Here is a 16,108-nt window from a genome sequence, read left to right as displayed (position 1 = left end):
TTGTATGTTAGAAACCTTCCATAATAATAATGTTTAAGGGACTCCGGGCAGGGCGGGCGGGGGGGGGGGGAGGGTAGGCTGGAACAATGCAGAGAAGATTGCAGGTTGTGCTGATACTGACATTTCAGTCTCTGCTTCAGAAAGGAGGTAAAATTTGAGCCACCTAAGTGCTCAGGTAAGAGAAAAGATATTAGTTAACTGTCAAATCCTTCCTCTGGCAGAGCAAAACTACAGTTGATTCTTGCATAATGAAAAACTGCTTCCTAATAGTGTCAAACGTCCATTTTCTTGCTTCTCTTTGTATTCTAACCTGTGGCTCTGGAAGTACTAGCAACTAAGTGCACAGTATTTGCAGTATTTGCAACAATTGCACATGGTGACTGAGAAACATTCTGTAGTTCTAAGCAATTGCTATGATTCTTTAATTTGTATATATGTAAATCTAGACAACCGCATGAACATGACATATTTAGTTAGATGGCAAGCAAACACTAGAATAGTGACTAAGTTTATTTTATAAAAATATTTAATAAGATTTATTCAAAAATAATTTCAGTGTTATCAGAACAATTGTATTTAGATTAATGTTCGTTAGTAATTTGTATCTACCTTAATTTTAAGAAAAATTTAGTATTTCAGAAAACATTAAAGAATATTTTAATATTAAAGAAACAGTACCTTTTAATTTTTTACACTTCATGTTTCTGGTAAAAGTATACTCAAATTAGCACATTTTGAACAAAATTACATGTTGTTTTAATCCTTAAATCATACTGTCAATACAACACAAAATAAAAATCTTGACTATATTTACTGATTTTGCTAAAATGAAAAGAAGTTTATGAAATGTGTACTAATTTATGAATTATATAGGTCATTATTACTTATCCAAAATTCGGCAGTCCATCATCAAATATCCATAATAAATGCGTTCAGTTATCTTTGATATTTTGCCAATACTCAGTCATAAAAATAATAGCTTCGCACGAACTTTTCTATTTCGTTACGATGAAGGTATCTGTGTGAAACTGAAGACTTTATTGCACCACTTGAAAACTTGATTGAAAAGTTTAAGCACTTAAAATATTTCAGGGGCCTCTGTACTCTTTCCCTAGGGTCAGCAACTGTTGGGGCGGGCCTGCCTATGGCAGAATGCTTTCCTGCATCACAGCTACAGCAACCTGAGTGTGAATTTGCCATGTCATTTACAAGGTTACTCTGAGACGTGACATACAGCCCAGAGGAATTACTTACGGCCAAGAGGCCCACAAGGCTCACAGGACGGCTTAGTTCCTAATCTACTTTTGTACAAGAAGTCTGCCAAGGGGAAGGAAAATTAATTAATGTCTACCCAGGTAGAGTTTTTTTTAAGTAAGAAAAACGGAACTAAACAATTCAGCGACTCCTCCCTCCCTTCCAAGGCTGAATGCATACTGGCTCTAACAGAGCCCCAAACTGGGTACCATCCATGATACAACACAAACATCTGCGACTGAGAGGGAAGGCTAAGTCCTGAGGGAAACATAAGCGACACACTCATCTTTCCACCGCCCTGAGTAAACAATTAAAAATACCTTTATGAAGCGTTATGCACGAGCACAGGCAACAACAGAACGACCCGAGAGACCCAGCACAGAATTATACTTTTTCAAGAGGAGTCTGGGGTGCGGGGGAGGCTGTCAACTAAGCGGGCTTGGCGCCCTGGTTTCCTTACAGGCAACACAAACCTTGGGACAAGATGAACGTGCACGCGCAGGCGGATGGAAGGAAGAAGGTTTAAAAAACACCCAACAACTTGACACAGGCAAACATTCTTTCCCCAAAGCTTAATGAATGAAAGCAGCAAAGCCCTCTGCGCCACCAGAGCAGACGTCGAACAGTTCGGACTGTGAGGCCGGAAGCTGCCCGCGAGCCGGAGAGGAACCACCACCTTCTCCCGTCACCACTAAACGGTTACCACAAGCTACTTCACGACACCTGTAGTGGCATCACCCACGACACCCAGCGCACAGACCCGTTTCATCCTCCTTCTGCAACCAGGGATATCAGGACATGTGGCTCCCCCCGGAAAGGGGGACCAGGGAGAACGCGCTCGCGGCAAAAGGCTGCGGGGCAGGGGACGGGGGGAGGGGCTGCGGCGAGAGGGGAAACACGTGTGCGCACTTGGCTCTCCGGAAAGCGGAGAGCACGGGCCACCGCGAGACCAGCTGCTAACCCCTCCCCGCCTCCCACACACACCTGGGCTCTATTACATCGTTTCCGACGCTAAGCTGTGGGTTCCGCGCCCGCTCCAGAAGCCCCGGCCCGCCGCGTCTCCACCCGCGTCGCCCTCAATTTCGTGATTCCGGACACTGTTCGCGTCCTCGGTCATCCCCCGACCAGCGGATCCGCATTCCCCCGATACCCCCAACCCCACCCGGGCCCTGGACACCCGCCGCCGGCCCCTCACGACCGCACGCCCCGCGATCCGTCGGCGCGAGGCCCGCAACGCCCATCGGACGCCCCGCCGGAGTCGGCCCCCCTCAGCCCCGGCGGCACCGCCGCCCCGGCCGTTTCCTCAACGGCTCGCCTCAACCGTCCGGAGGCCGCTCTCTCGCTCGCTAGCCCGCCCCCTGAGGCCCAGCCGACGCCGCAGCTCCACTCGCGCACCCCGCCGTCAGGGAAGTCCTCCCCGGCGCCCAGCTCAACCTGCCGGCTGGAGTAGGCCTCCGCGCGGAGTCCCGCCGCCGCCGCTGCTGCCGCCCAGTGTCGCGTCTCCGCGCCTATGCGATCGCCGCGGCGCCTCACGCAGCCGAGGGAAGGCGGGAAGTACCCGTCCAATCGGCGTCGCGTGCGGTCGGCGCCGCGCCCAATCAGCGCCGCCGGCCTACCAGGCCCCGCCCCTCACGCCGGCGCAAGTGCCGCCGGAGGCCGGAACCGGGGCCGCCGAGGTGGGCAAGGCTCAGGGCCTCAGGTAAATGGGCCGGCCGCGCCCCGACACCGACCCCCGACCCCCGGCCGCGCCTTGAAGCCCTCCCTGCACGGACGCACTGCGAGAGAAGGCGACAGTGTCCCTCCTCTAACCACAGGACTTGAACCTGGAGGGCCGGAAGCGCCGGCGGCTCAAGAAGACTTCAGGGCTCCCGACAGCCACCCGCGAAGGCTGGAAGGGGCCGCAGTGACACGGGGGCACCCGGCGAACCCGCGTGGACACGATGGTCAGAGTGCCCTGAGACAGGTGCACGCTGCGGGCCAGCAGATGGCAGCGGAATCACTCCGGCCCTGTCCCCGCTGACCGCCGCGCTCCACCCCGCCCCATCTTACGTTCCGACCCCGCCCTTTCGGCCCCGCCCCGCCCCTGCCAGGGTTTCCTAGCAGCAGGGTCTGCGAGTGACTGCCTTCTCGTTAGCCTGAACCCCAGACCCCTGGGGCACAGAGCGCCGAGGCCATCTAGGCTTGGCACTGAGGGGACTCATCAACAGTGTATTCCCAGGCTTTTTAGAATGTTTCAATTTAAAGTATCAGTTTAAATGATAAAAGCAATGGATGCTTGTGGTGTAAACTGTGCAAAAGCAACTCAGAAATAATTACAGCATACAAGCACAAAAAATTAGTGATTTCTCACCTTGCCACTTTTTAGTAGAGAGAAGAAGAATGTCAGAGCCCTTTTCATTGTTTCATGTGTTCAGAAAGCCCAAGATTGTTTCAGAAACATCAGTAGACTATCGCATGGAAGAAAAAAATCATTTTACTTAACCTTATTTGAATTGTTTTTAAATAGGTTTTTAGAATATGATGTCAGGTGGAAAATCTTATCACTCATAATCCAAATGGGCTTTCAATTAAATTTAACAAGCTCTTACTGGGTACATCTTATCACATGGCAGAGAGAGGTTGGGCTTTGGCGTGGGTTTGAATGCTAGCTTTGCTACTTACCAGCTGTAGGGCTCTAGGTGAGCTCCTTAAACCTCCCCGAGCTTCATTCATTTCAGCTGAGAAAATGGGGAAATTATCTACCAGGTAGTGCAATTTTCAGAATTAAATGAAATCAAATACAGCACCTAACATTTTAGGCAAGCCAATAAGAGAGGACACAATAAGTGTTAGTTTCCTTGCCCTGTGTTCCAAGCTTTGTAATTGAGTGCCAGTCACGATCGGGGTGCTGGGGGGGAAGGCAGATACACACTAATTATTCCATATACAGGCTTCAGTAAGCACTAAGGAAGTACAGTAACTGTCCCATCCATTATGTCCCACTAGAGCTTTCTTCACATGTCATACTGACCTGGCATAAAAGGGTGTATTTCAGTTTCTCAAAGACATACAGAACTGTGCTACTGAAGTTGAGGTACCATCATACAATGCATTTATTTACTTATCTAGCCAAGATCCTAAATGTGACAGCATTTTAGGAATGTTAAGACTTATTTGTGAAATGACAATCAGCATGCTTCTAAAGCCTTGTTTCACAGTAATCAGACCACAAGAAAAACACACTTCAACTAACCACTTGTGCACATATACTTTAATATTTAGGCTTAGGTGAAGACACCTTAAATGGCAGGTATTAAAATATGTTTAGGAAGACAACCCAAAAATTGCACAATCCACAACAAAATTTGAACATCTAGGCCACATAACTGTGTTTTCAGGCCTGAAAATCTCCTTAAGCTGTTCCAAAGCTTCTTTATTAACTAGACAGGTATATTTAAGCTTTAAATTTTTTTAAACGTTGATCTTTTTTCAAAGGCACATGGAGATTCTCTTAATATTAAAGATATAACATTTACTTCATATTCCGTGACCAGAACCTTTTTGGTAAGTGACCTTCATATGGATTATAAGATTCTCTACGTGCCTTTACATAGCAATACATTTGCCAGCTCTAGCTCATACCTGAATGCTGTGGACAACTGCCTTGCACGCTGGGCTGGAACCCAGGGCATAGCAGCTGAGGCCCTCACAGGCTTGCTGAACTAACTAGACAGTTTGTCAAATAGCAGGAAATGCAACCAGGCTTCTCTCCCTCTTGCATGTCAATGGCGTACACAGTGCTAACAGCCAACTATTGTTCAATTTAGTCACAATATTTTAAATCAAAGTTCCATATTCTTAGATCAGAAGGTACCAAAGAAAGCCATCCCTGTTGATGGAATTTTAAAAACAACACAGTTGCAATTATAAAAAAGAAATTGGTTAAAAGGCAAAACGTGTCCTTTACATACTTATTTAACAAATGGCAACAAGCATTCAAAAATTTAGAGTCAGTGCATTGGTGACAGCTATCACAAAATTGATTACATTGGTTTCAGCTGTCTCAGAAAGCAGCTTCCCAAGTTGGAGACCGTGTCCATCTTAGCAGGGTTTTCACACCTCAGTGCTAGCACCTGCCGTCAGACCACCACTCAGCACCAAAAACAATCGCCAGCCCCTCACTGAGGTTTTAAGTTCTTGTGGCACTCTGTAGGGGACAATGGCCTTGACTTCTTTGTTGGAGATTAAAAAAAAAAAAAAAAACAGCATTTAACATTTTACAATTGGGAAACAAGTCCAGACGAGGTTATAAACTTTTCCATCTGAAGGCACAAAGAACAGAGTTGGCAGGTAGCTGATAGAACCAGGCATAAATAAATACAGCTTAAAACACTTAAAAAGTATAAATATTTGTGTATTGTTTTTCCTCCAGTCTGGCCGTTGCTGAAAACACCTGCTAGTTCCACTTGGTAACATGATTTCTGAATGATGACTGCTGGAACCTTTGACGCTTAAGAAGACATAAAGAGAGTCACCTTAATTCATCAAAAGGTCATCGCAAAGGGCATCGTAGCCCGAAATTCCATAGAGTTGCCTGAAAACTGAAATAAGGCAGAATTTCTTTAAATATTTAGGTAGTTCAAATCTAAACAGAATGGCCTGATAAAGTGCAGATACATAATTATCAAACATGTACAAGAATAATACATGACGTGCGAACAGAGACTGCAGAAAGGGCTGGCTCTTTTGCTAGTTAAAAGTTTTAAGCATTTTCTTCCTTCGCAATTGCTGATGCAGGAGACACACAGCCTAACCGGGCAGCCTGAACTCCCAGGAATGGTTGTAAGATGACCAGATGAGGCATAAATTTCTTGCCTATTAATAGTTTCCCGGCTGTTAGAAGCCTACAGACATTGGCAAGCAAATGTGATCACAGGTTTTTCTTGTCCCAGGGCAGGAATGCCACAAGGGACCATAATGGGGGTCACACTGTACATTCTGTTTACAATGGGCATAAACACACAAAATGACTTTTTTCTTTTTTAGCTTATTAAATCCAGAATGTTCCGAAGAAGGCATCCACTAAGGGTAAAAAGTCCCAACGTCACAATGATGATAAATAACAGCTATATTCACAGAGACCCCATCAGGACACACGCAAAAGCCACAGGCTTTCCCAGCGGGAGGATGCAGGCCTTTCCAAAACCACCTGCCTGGGCCTTCTTCAGAGGGGCCAACGCACCCATGCGTCTACCCACCTAGCACCCCGCCCCAGCATAGGACACAGCTCGGCCTTCCGGCACCTGAGGTTACTTTTTAGACCAAGTGACAAAGACGATGCAAGTAGAAGACAGGACGGGTCATACCAGCACACCTTACAGTGGGAAGTGAGGTCAGACGACCTCAGTTAGGGGATGGGGTGTGAGGAAGGGCCACTGCCCAGATGCGAGAGCCCAGCCAGGAAGTGAGCGCGGGTGCGGCCTGCGCGCGGAGGCTCAGATGAAGTGAATCCAGCTCTCCTCGCACTCCCCGCGCGGCATGTGCAGCGCATGGTTGCGGCACGTGAGGCTGTAGTCGCGGCCGTCGTTGTTGTCCCAGTACTCGGCGCCGGCCACGCGGTAGCGCAGCGCGAAGTGCACGCGGGAGCCGAGCGCCAGCAGGAAGGGCGGCACCGGGAAGCCGAAGGCGAAGACGTCCTCGGCGCCCTCGGTGTCCGCCGGCCCGCGCCACCGCGCCACCACCTCGTGCGCGCTGCGCCAGTCCGAGAACGTGTAGCGCACCGCCACCTGCTTCTCGAAGGCCAGGTTGCGCACGCGCGCCGTACCGCTGATGCCCAGGTCTGAGCAGGTGACGCGTTCCAGACACACGAGCTGCCGCCCCAGGCGCTCGCCGAAGTCAGGGGCCTCGACGGGCGGCGGGAAGTCGGGCACCAGGCACTGCAGGGTGAACTCCAGGTCCTGGCTGCTGCAGCACAGGTCCGAGTTGATGGAGAGCCGCGACAGCACGTGCAGCGGCACGGACGGGTCGTCGCCCGCGTTGAACACCTTGACCTGCGCCAGCTCCAGGCCCAGAGCGTCGGCGAAGCGCACACGGTTCTGCCGGCTGCAGCCCGGCCGGCACGCAGCGCCCGGCGCGCCTGCGCCCTTATGGCGGCGCTCGGGCGAGCTGGGCAGCGAGCGCGCCCGCCGCAGGATGATGGGCCGCAGGCAGGGGTCGCAGCCGGACGGCGCGGGCGGCGGCGGCGGCGCGCTGCCCGGGCTCCCGGGGGGCCTGCAGGGTCGCGACTCCCGGGCCACGCCGCCGTCCAGGTCCGAGAGGCAGCTGAGGCTCCGCGGGGCGGGCTTCCGGAAACCGGCGGCAGCGGGGAGGACCGCGGAGCCCGGGCCTCTGGACATGGCCCGGCCGGCCGTCGGGCGATGGGGAGGTGGAACCGAGGGGCGGCCTTCCGACCCTGCGTCCGCTCCCTCGGTGTCCCCGGCCGTGCTCAGCAGCCCCTGGGGAGGGTCCGCCGGAACCTCTGCCTGCAGGGGATCCAGTGGGCCGGCTGCGCCCTCCCCTCGACAGCCACTTCGCCCCTCGAATCCTCGCCCGGGTTTTTCGCTTTGGGCAGCGAAAAAAAAAAAAAAGAAAAAGAGCTGATTTCAAGCAAGAGATGAGTGCTTGCTCCCGTGGAAGCTTTTCGGGGCCACCGCGGAGCGCGGGGTGGCGCCGGCCTTCTGCTTCCTCCCGGGTGCCTGGGGGAAGGCGGTGTCCGCCCAGCAGCCGCTCCCACCCCCAGGCCCTGGCGTTACTTACACTGCTGCAACTCGTCGGTGCAACTTCCCGGCGAGCCTCCGCCCCGCCCCTCGTGACGCGGCCCGCGCGCGGACTCCCGCAGCCCGAGCGCCGCCGCCGCGCCTGCAGCAGCGCGCCGCAGTCCAGCCTCCCGCCCCGGTCCGGGAAGGAAGGCCGGCGGCCGCGTCACGTGTCCTCGGCAATCGCGAAACAGGTCTGATCAACCTCTGTCCGCGTCTGCCTGGCCCGCCCGCCGATCGATCATAGATCCGCGTCTGCACAAACGGAGGACCAGGAACGTGCATGCTGCTGGTCCTCGGGTTTCTGGGTTAATGGGGGCGGGGGAGGCGTGCAAAGCCCGGCCTTTCCAGGAGCTCGTCCCCAGGCTGATTTTAAGCCTCGAGGCTAGCCAGCTCTTTGGACGTTTGCACTGCAGCCTGGACCCTAGGCCAGACCGAGGGAGCCTCGCTGCGTAGAAGAGAAGCGTCCTATCCCCACGGCACCCACAATGCTTTGCCGCCCGGGACCGTCCCCGGGGGTGGGGAGCGGGCAGCGTGGCAGCGGCTGCGGCTGTCTCGTGGCGCCGCGCCAGAGAGGAAGATGTGGGAGCAACAGTTCATACGCAGGGGTGACGTATGCGGTTGCCCTTAAGCAAGCAGCCTCTGGCGCTTGGGACGGATTTCTGGAGCCAGAATCTCAGACTTTTAGCTTTGTTCCGATGGGAGCCGGAACCCTCAGGGAAACCGGAGCTTGTTTTCTGCGTCCTTAGGGACCCTGCAGGCTGTCATCTCTTTCTAATTTGGTGCAGAAAACGGCACAGCCTAGGGTGTAAAGCTTGCCAGGTGAAGGGGAGAAGATGGGAGTGCACCAGGCTCATTGGAGGAGGGTTGGTAAGGAACGTTTTCTACGCCCCAAACGAATCAAGCCGTTGATGATGGTATAATTCATTCATCGTGAGGGCCCGCGTGTGTTTTGTATTCCCGTCGTATGTACACTGACCAAAATGGCACACGTGCTTCTTTTTAAAAATAATACAGCAAAGTTTTAGGAAGGAAATAAAAATCTTCTATAATCCCACCTCTTCCATTTTTCAGAGGCAGGGGATATTATGGAAGAACGAAATACGTATTCACGTTCAAATGGGGCACTTTTAGTAGCCCACTGAACGTAAGAGGAGAAAAGCAACCTTGGGTGGTACAAATCAACAAAATGTCACAAAGAGATAACATCGTGTGATGTGCATGAAGATACTGATAACCTTTTCGTGGACTGAATGTGATAGTGCAAGCAGGAGACTTGACAGGGAGCCTCCACGGTAGAGTTTACGCTCCACAGAGCAGGGCGTGGGTGTAATCCTGCCGTTCTCTAGGCACTCCTGTAAGCATTTGTTGAAAGAACGAACGAACGAACGAACGAACGGATGGATGGACATGGGAACTTTGGAGCAACACCCGACCTTAATTAGCCCCACGAATTTCCACAGCATGTTATGTCCAAGGGGATTTTGTGTGTGTGTATGTGTGGATATGGGCAGAGAGAGAGAGGGAATCCACTTGTAGTAGTGTGATCCTGTATCTGATATCCACTGTGAAAAACAAATAAGATTAAACCGTAACTAGAAGGCAATATCCTTCCACCAGTTTTTCCATACAATTTGAATATTTAAGAACAAACAAGTGAAAACCAACACAATACTGGTGATAGGACCGTTTGCAGTCAGCATTTACCGACACTGTTCTGTTGCTTCTAGTTCCGGTGGGAAGGAGTCCTTTCCAAATATAAGAGGAATAAAGAAGTTACTTCCCCTGCTGCCACCATCTCCCAACAGACTGAGCAAGAATATTTCGAGCGCTACAGCAAAGGTGATGTAAACTTTGAAGTAAAATCTTTAGATTTGTTGGGTTTTTTTCCTGTTTGTTTCTTGCGTGTGTGTGTGTGTGTGTGTTCAGGGTATTTATTAACTACGTGTCTGTTTTTTAGACAGTCCATCAAACCCTAGATGATGATCAGCCGTGTGACTTTTTCAAGAAAGGGAATAGGGTGAATAAATCTTATCAGAAAAGCAGGTAAATAGTTTTTCATATAATTGCTTTATCTTGCAAAAGGCACGTTATCTCAGTTCTCCAGATTGATATGTGTGGTTGGGAAAAAATATGTCTGTTGATAGGAAATATATACTTATATTTCTTGTCTGGCAGAAATGATTTTAAACATTACTAGTTGGTAAAAATTCCAGAGGTCACAATTCTTGCACTGTTAGCAGAATCCACAATTTGGGGTAAATCCCTTAATCATCTATGTTAGTTTCCTTTTATATAAAAAGGATACTGATAACTTTTATGGATGCACACAGACAGCTAGAGGTAAATGAAAGTTTTAACAATATTGGCTATGAGTTCTAAATAATGGCAATTCCTTTATCCATTTCGTCAACATTTACTGAGCATGTGTTATGCTACTGGCAATGATTTAACCTCCAACGTGTTTATTTATTAAGAAGTGACACATTTTCAAATAATTGCTTCGTGTGGTGGAAACACAGACAAATGTAAACCAGACAAATGAACCTCTGAGGTTTCCACAAAGCATGTTTACCACCCAATTTTTTTAACCCCGCCAGACTGATGTTGCTGAGAAGTATTATTCCTCTTGGCAAAATGCTACGTTCTTGGTAAATAAGTCAAAAAGAAAATATTTTCACCTCTGATATGAGATCCTGCCTCAGAATAAATTAGAGGAAGAATCAGTTGCCATGCTAGTAATGCACACGGTATTCACAATGTCTGCTTCCCCGCCATTCAAAGGATTGCATTAAACCGATTTTTTAAATTCATATTGTGTTAAAAGGTATCATTTTATTCCTATTCCTCTAAACAGTTTTCCTGAGTGTGTTTTCTATTTGAAAACACTTTGATAAGCTTTTGGTTTAAGGTGTAGGTTGTATATGCTACACTTTTCCTTAAGATTTTTGTCAGCTCAGAATTACCACCAATCAGTGATTAAGTTCTGTAAAACTTGTATTTTACATCCTGTTTACATTTAATTGAAAATAGGTACATAAAAGAAAGCTGTGGATTTTACTTGTTCACGTTATTAAACACTACTCATCATTAAGAAAACAGACTGAGCGTCCTATGAGAGATGTTTTCCAAACTAATGTTTAAAATGATAATATAAGCACTTTATGAAATGTTAGTGTTTTTCTTAAAAGCTAATGTTTGATGTAAAATAGAATCCATGCATTTACTCTGGCACCTGCACCATGATGTTTCCTAAGTAGAGTATCAAGTGGAAAATTGCCCTGTAACTTGTTCTGTGAGTTTAGGGGCCTCAAATTTTCTAATGCCTCGCGATAGCTGAAACATACCACTAGGGGATTCTTCTGGTTCCTTTGTTCAGTCATCGGCTAGCCAGTTTTTGTCAGATGGACTAAGAATTGCAGGTTTATTTCTCGCAGCAATATGAATGCAGGCCCCTCTTGGAATAAAGTACAGCGTCCAAAGAATTCAAGAAAAAGGCAGAGTAAATCCCAAGTCCCCCATATCTCGTCCCAGCTGAAAAGCAGTCTCGGAGAATGTGTCCCCCAACCAACTGGGGATAAACTGAAGGAAAGCATTTCCCCGGAAGGAAACTCCAAAAGGAGTCCCCTTGGCTACAGGTGTCGGGGGTCCTCAGGGAACAAGTTGTTTCTGGACTTTCAGACGATGAAAATTATCAAAGAAGATGCTGAGGAGGACAGTGCCAGTGATCTCTCTGATTCAGAAAGAATCCCCGTCCCCCCTTCTCCCCTCACGCCTCCAGATCTTCACCTTCGAGCCGAAGAGATTGACGCGGTTCGCTTCGATCTGCACCCAGGGCAGGGTCCCACCCAGCCCGAATACTGTTACCCTGACTTCCTCCCGGCCCCGTGTAACTCCTGGGACCTGAGGGACATGGCTGTGCTCCTGCACTCTGAGCGCAGGACAGAGGCTGTGCCCAGAACCGGGGGGCTGCTGGGGAAGTACATCGACAGGCTTGTCCAGCTCGAGTGGCTGCAGATCCAGACTGTCCAGTGCGAGAAAGGAAAGGGGGCCAAAGCGAGGCCTCCCACTGCCCCTGGGACCTCGGGGGCTCTGAAGAGCCCCGGGAGAAGCAAGCTGATTGCCCACGCTCTGTCCAGGCCTCAGCAGGAAGGGCCTCCGAAGTCAGGCCCTTCACGAAAGAAAGACGTGCACCGCGAAGAAGTCCATCCGTCCTATTACACGTGTGAGGCTTCCACCAAACCCCTCGATGTGCTGAGTGGCAGCAGGCTGTGTTCTCAGAAGCAAACCCTGGACGTGCAGACAGAGGAGAAGAAAAAGAAATCCAACAAGAGCTCCAAGCTGCAGCACTGGGATCTATCCTGCGGGGACAGTGGCGACCCTAAGATCGAGAGCAGCGTGAACCTTCGCTTTCCCAGGCAGCCAGTGGTGATCGGGGACTCCACAGACACCTGCAAGGCCTCCAGAGCGCCAGCACATGCAAGTCTTAAGAAAAAGGGAAATGCAAATAATTGTGCTCGAGCCACTGTATCCAGCGAGAAAAAGCTCAAAACCAATGGAGTAAAACAAAACACACACAAATTCAAATCATAACTGAGATGATGAATTGCAAGGACCTGCATGCAGGTGCCTCAATATTAGAGCTCTTCCAAAAGTTACAATACTGTGAATTTTAAGAGACTTTGGGATCACTGCCACTGAAGAGGTTGACCAGTTCTTTAGTCCATGCCACGCCCACCCAAGCCACAACAGGGTCGTTTCCAAAGAAGGGTGTCTTTCAGTAACCATATTTTGCGTTGACAGTCTTAGGCAAATGAGAGCCCTTCAGATGAAAATTAACCAAGATCTGTGCCATATAAAGAAATAAAACGACAGCTCTCCAAGGGAAGAGTGGACTAAACTTCTGAAACCTCAGCCAGGCCACGTACAGCGTAGGTAAACTAGTGCGTACTGCTTCAAACGGTGTAGAATCCTGAATGTCTGAAATAGGGCTCTCTGCATCCTCATCCTAAACTATTCAAGCAGAAGGTCCGGGCATCTCACTCCTGGGGAAGCTTCGGCTCTTCCTCGAGTTACGGAGCAGCTATTATGAGCAAAGTCATTTATCACTAAGCTGCCTGCTCCTTCCAGACAGTGGAATCTAGTGCTTTCAAACACTTTCCCTGATACGGGTTTAAAAAAAAAACAAGGCCGGGCTTCCCTGGTGGCACAGTGGTTGAGAGTCCGCCTGCCTATGCAGGGGACACGGGTTTGTGCCCCGGTCCAGGAAGATCCCACATGCCGCGGAGCGGCTGGGCCTGTGAGCCATGGCCGCTGAGCCTGCGCGTCCGGAGCCTGTGCTTCGCAACGGGAGAGGCCACAAAAGTGAGAGGCCCGCGTACCGCAAAAAAAAAAAAAAGGCCTTTTCAATTTAGAGGTGGTGGCAAAGTCCATTTCTGTATTCTCTAAGCTGAAGTTAAAATAGCGTGCAGGCTTCGTCCCAGTGGACGTCGGTGGGCCTAAGCACGGTTGTTAGCACGTGATGGGAGGAAGAATGAAACAGTTGGCACCAGACTCCCCGGCGTGTGTGGCTTCTCTGAAGAGGTGCCGTGGGAAAAATCATCAGAATGATGATCTGTCTTCATTTGCAAGAGCAGGACTTTATAATCTTGCTGCTGGGAGCAGGGGCTGGGAGGGCGGACCATGGATAAAGTTACTGAATGTCTTAACCTCCTCACCTGGCCCCGCGGCTTCCTGACTCCCCTAAATGCTTCTTATTTAACTGCTGTTAAGTCACATCTACTTGTCCCTATGGTTGTGCTGAGAGATTTCTCTTGATATTATGGTGAATATCTGTAGAACCTTTGCTTGACTACTTCTTGATATACAGTATGTTTTAATGACTGTAGCTGATTTTATCCCTCCAAACGATTATTCTATTTGTTTTTTTACCTATATGTTTCTGTTTTCTCACCTTTGGGACAAATGAAAAACTTGGCACTTTTCATCTGAAAATATTTACTAACTTGCAGACTTTTCACCCAGTAACTCAGTGTCATCCAAGGCACTGTTTAAGTTAACATAAAGACAAGATGCATTTATAAATAATTAAAATAGGCCAAAGTTGAATATTAAGATGCCATTTTAAAATCTGATTTTAATTGTATTAAACAACAAAAATTTTTATGGTAATTTTTTTTTCTTCTAAGACTTTATTTACAGAGTCCCTCTTATATTCTCTCTCACACCACCCTACTGGAGAAAGCACTGCTTACAATAAAATCTTATGCATTTTTATAAATGAACAAATGATGTACATCTGGCAGGTATTACTTCCATGGTTTGCAATTATATTATAACTTTTGTACTCAGTATAAGTATAGTGTTTTGAAAACATAGTGCTAGTCTTACTTTTCCTTTCTGTGGTTCCGGAGTGGCACCCCACATATCCCTCGACGGCCCTGCTCCTGTGAGTACAGATGGGTTAGTCCTATATACACTGCCAGTACCCAATTCATAAGTCTTTTTCTGCTAGATTTTTATGCAGCTTTTTATGAAGTATTCAGGGTCGATAAATCTCTGTAAGCACATTACATATATTTACACACATATATATACACATATATATGCCTGATATTAATCCTACAGGGTTTATGCTGAGCTGCCGCCTCTACCAGTAATGCACCTGTGCAGGTACCCTCAGAAATGTGGAGGGTGAGGGTGACGTAGTTTACCTTTCCCGGCCTCGTGTATGTCTGAGCTGATTAAGAAATGTTGAGGTAACGCCTCGGGTGTTACATTTGTTCCTAGCTCTTTGACTTGAAGTCAGTTGCTTAATTTGGGGGGATAGCTATAATGTCACATGTTAAGACAGTCTTAAAAGCCTGAAAAAGTGGCTTTACTTGTTTATTTTTTTGCCTCAGGTTGGTAGTTTATTTTAACCAACATTATTGTGATTTGGATCAGAGCTCCTAATGAATATAGGTTCATTATGGACATAAGCACAGTTCTATGATTTCTGACGCACATATCTTAATGCACTAAATGCTGCACATAAAGGTCTTGCCATTCAAGCAGACAACATTGGAGAGTTGAGTCAGGAGCTCATTCGGCTCATCAAATCGAAGCCATTGAATCTTGTGACATGAGTCATTGTATTTCTAAGAAGTGCCTCTCATTTCTGTGGAGTTGTTTACATACATGTTGCATTTAAACCAATTAAAATGATCCAATAAAATAAAATAAATGGTAGCAAAAAACCCCCCCCCCAAACTTTAGAGAACGTAAGAAGAACTGCTTCAAGCTTAGGATCAGGGGAAAAAGTTGTAAAAAAGTACAAAAATGAATTACAAAAATATATCAGTATTAGCTACAATTGTTTGAGACTATTTCTCAAATCTTCAATGACTAAACTGGCTGAAGGTTTGTAAGTTAACTGGAATAGGGTGGGATTGGTGGTTATGACAGAAAAGATGGGGGAGAGGATATCATTGATTAGTAGTGGTGCTTAGGCCTATTTGGTTAGTTTCCAGAAAGAAGAATTTCTACCTTTTACATGTTTAAATATTATCTATCTCCTCTTTCCTTTATGCTCATTTACGTGAGTAGTAAAATAAAAATATAAAACTCCTGGTGGTACTGTATTTCAAGGTAACAGAGAAGCAGTATTTATTACTTATTCATGTACATGCACAGAGCGCCATTCAAAATGGCCTGAAAATATTCAGCATGTTAGTTTCTGTGTAATTATTGTATGCTTGGTTTTGTATATAATAAAACAATACATGTAGGTTTTTGTGCATCTGGACTTTTTCCTTCCTTGAGATCAATTAAACACTAGAAAAATATTGCCTGGATTTTTCTGGTATGGTTTTCATTTGCCTTTTATGCAGTTTTATTTCAGAGTTTGTCTTATTTCTTTCCCTGATTAGTTCAAAAAACTGCTTGAGGGGGAAATTCTGTTCCAATTCCTGTCTTAATACTGAGCAGCATACATGGCAACAGTACTAGATGCATCTGAGGAGCATCCCTGGCTGTACCTTTCTTGGGTCCCTCTTCCTTTTATTATTTTATTTCATCTGGTTAGGGAAGCAGATGAAAAT

The 16,108-nt window shown here is 47.7% G+C and overlaps 2 protein-coding genes across 5 annotated transcripts; one reads left to right on the top strand and one right to left on the bottom strand.

The window, feature by feature from the left end:
- Positions 1-4,116: 4,116 nt before the first annotated feature.
- PPP1R3D (protein phosphatase 1 regulatory subunit 3D) lies at positions 4,117-7,748 on the bottom strand. Its single transcript, XM_081257497.1, has one exon. The coding sequence runs from the start codon at positions 7,626-7,628 to the stop codon at positions 6,729-6,731; it is 900 nt and encodes a 299-aa protein (XP_081113623.1). The 5' UTR covers positions 7,629-7,748; the 3' UTR covers positions 4,117-6,728.
- A 17-nt stretch (positions 7,749-7,765) lies between these two features.
- On the top strand, positions 7,766-15,852 carry FAM217B (family with sequence similarity 217 member B). 4 transcript variants are annotated; one of them, XM_081257493.1, is made up of 4 exons: positions 7,766-8,221; positions 9,758-9,886; positions 9,988-10,073; positions 11,450-15,852. In XM_081257493.1, exons 1-4 carry the CDS (start codon positions 7,886-7,888, stop codon positions 12,618-12,620), a joined length of 1,722 nt encoding a protein of 573 aa, XP_081113619.1. In that variant the 5' UTR covers positions 7,766-7,885; the 3' UTR covers positions 12,621-15,852. The 4 variants fall into 4 exon arrangements, with proteins under 4 accessions (XP_081113619.1, XP_081113620.1, XP_081113622.1 ...); XM_081257494.1 differs by having other exon boundaries at positions 11,465-15,851; XM_081257496.1 differs by having other exon boundaries at positions 8,106-8,221; positions 9,758-9,869.
- The last annotated feature ends 256 nt before the right edge of the window (positions 15,853-16,108 follow it).

This window comes from Mesoplodon bidens, assembly GCF_964165515.1.
Source record: "Mesoplodon bidens genome assembly, chromosome: 15".
In the NCBI taxonomy this organism is placed as follows: Eukaryota; Metazoa; Chordata; class Mammalia; order Artiodactyla; family Ziphiidae; genus Mesoplodon; species Mesoplodon bidens.
Note: the sequence above shows the minus strand (reverse complement) of the source record. Positions and strands in the feature narration are given on the sequence as shown.

Bases quoted from the DNA above. Each gene is read 5' to 3' on its own strand.
- FAM217B (XM_081257493.1), top strand. From the start codon at position 7,886: ATGAGTGCTTGCTCCCGTGGAAGCTTTTCGGGGCCACCGCGGAGCGCG. The intron at 9,887-9,987 runs GTAAAATCTTTA...TCTGTTTTTTAG, and splicing joins AAGGTGATGTAAACTTTGAA to ACAGTCCATCAAACCCTAGA. The intron at 10,074-11,449 runs GTAAATAGTTTT...TAAGAATTGCAG, and splicing joins AAATCTTATCAGAAAAGCAG to GTTTATTTCTCGCAGCAATA.
- PPP1R3D (XM_081257497.1), bottom strand. From the start codon at position 7,628: ATGTCCAGAGGCCCGGGCTCCGCGGTCCTCCCCGCTGCCGCCGGTTTC.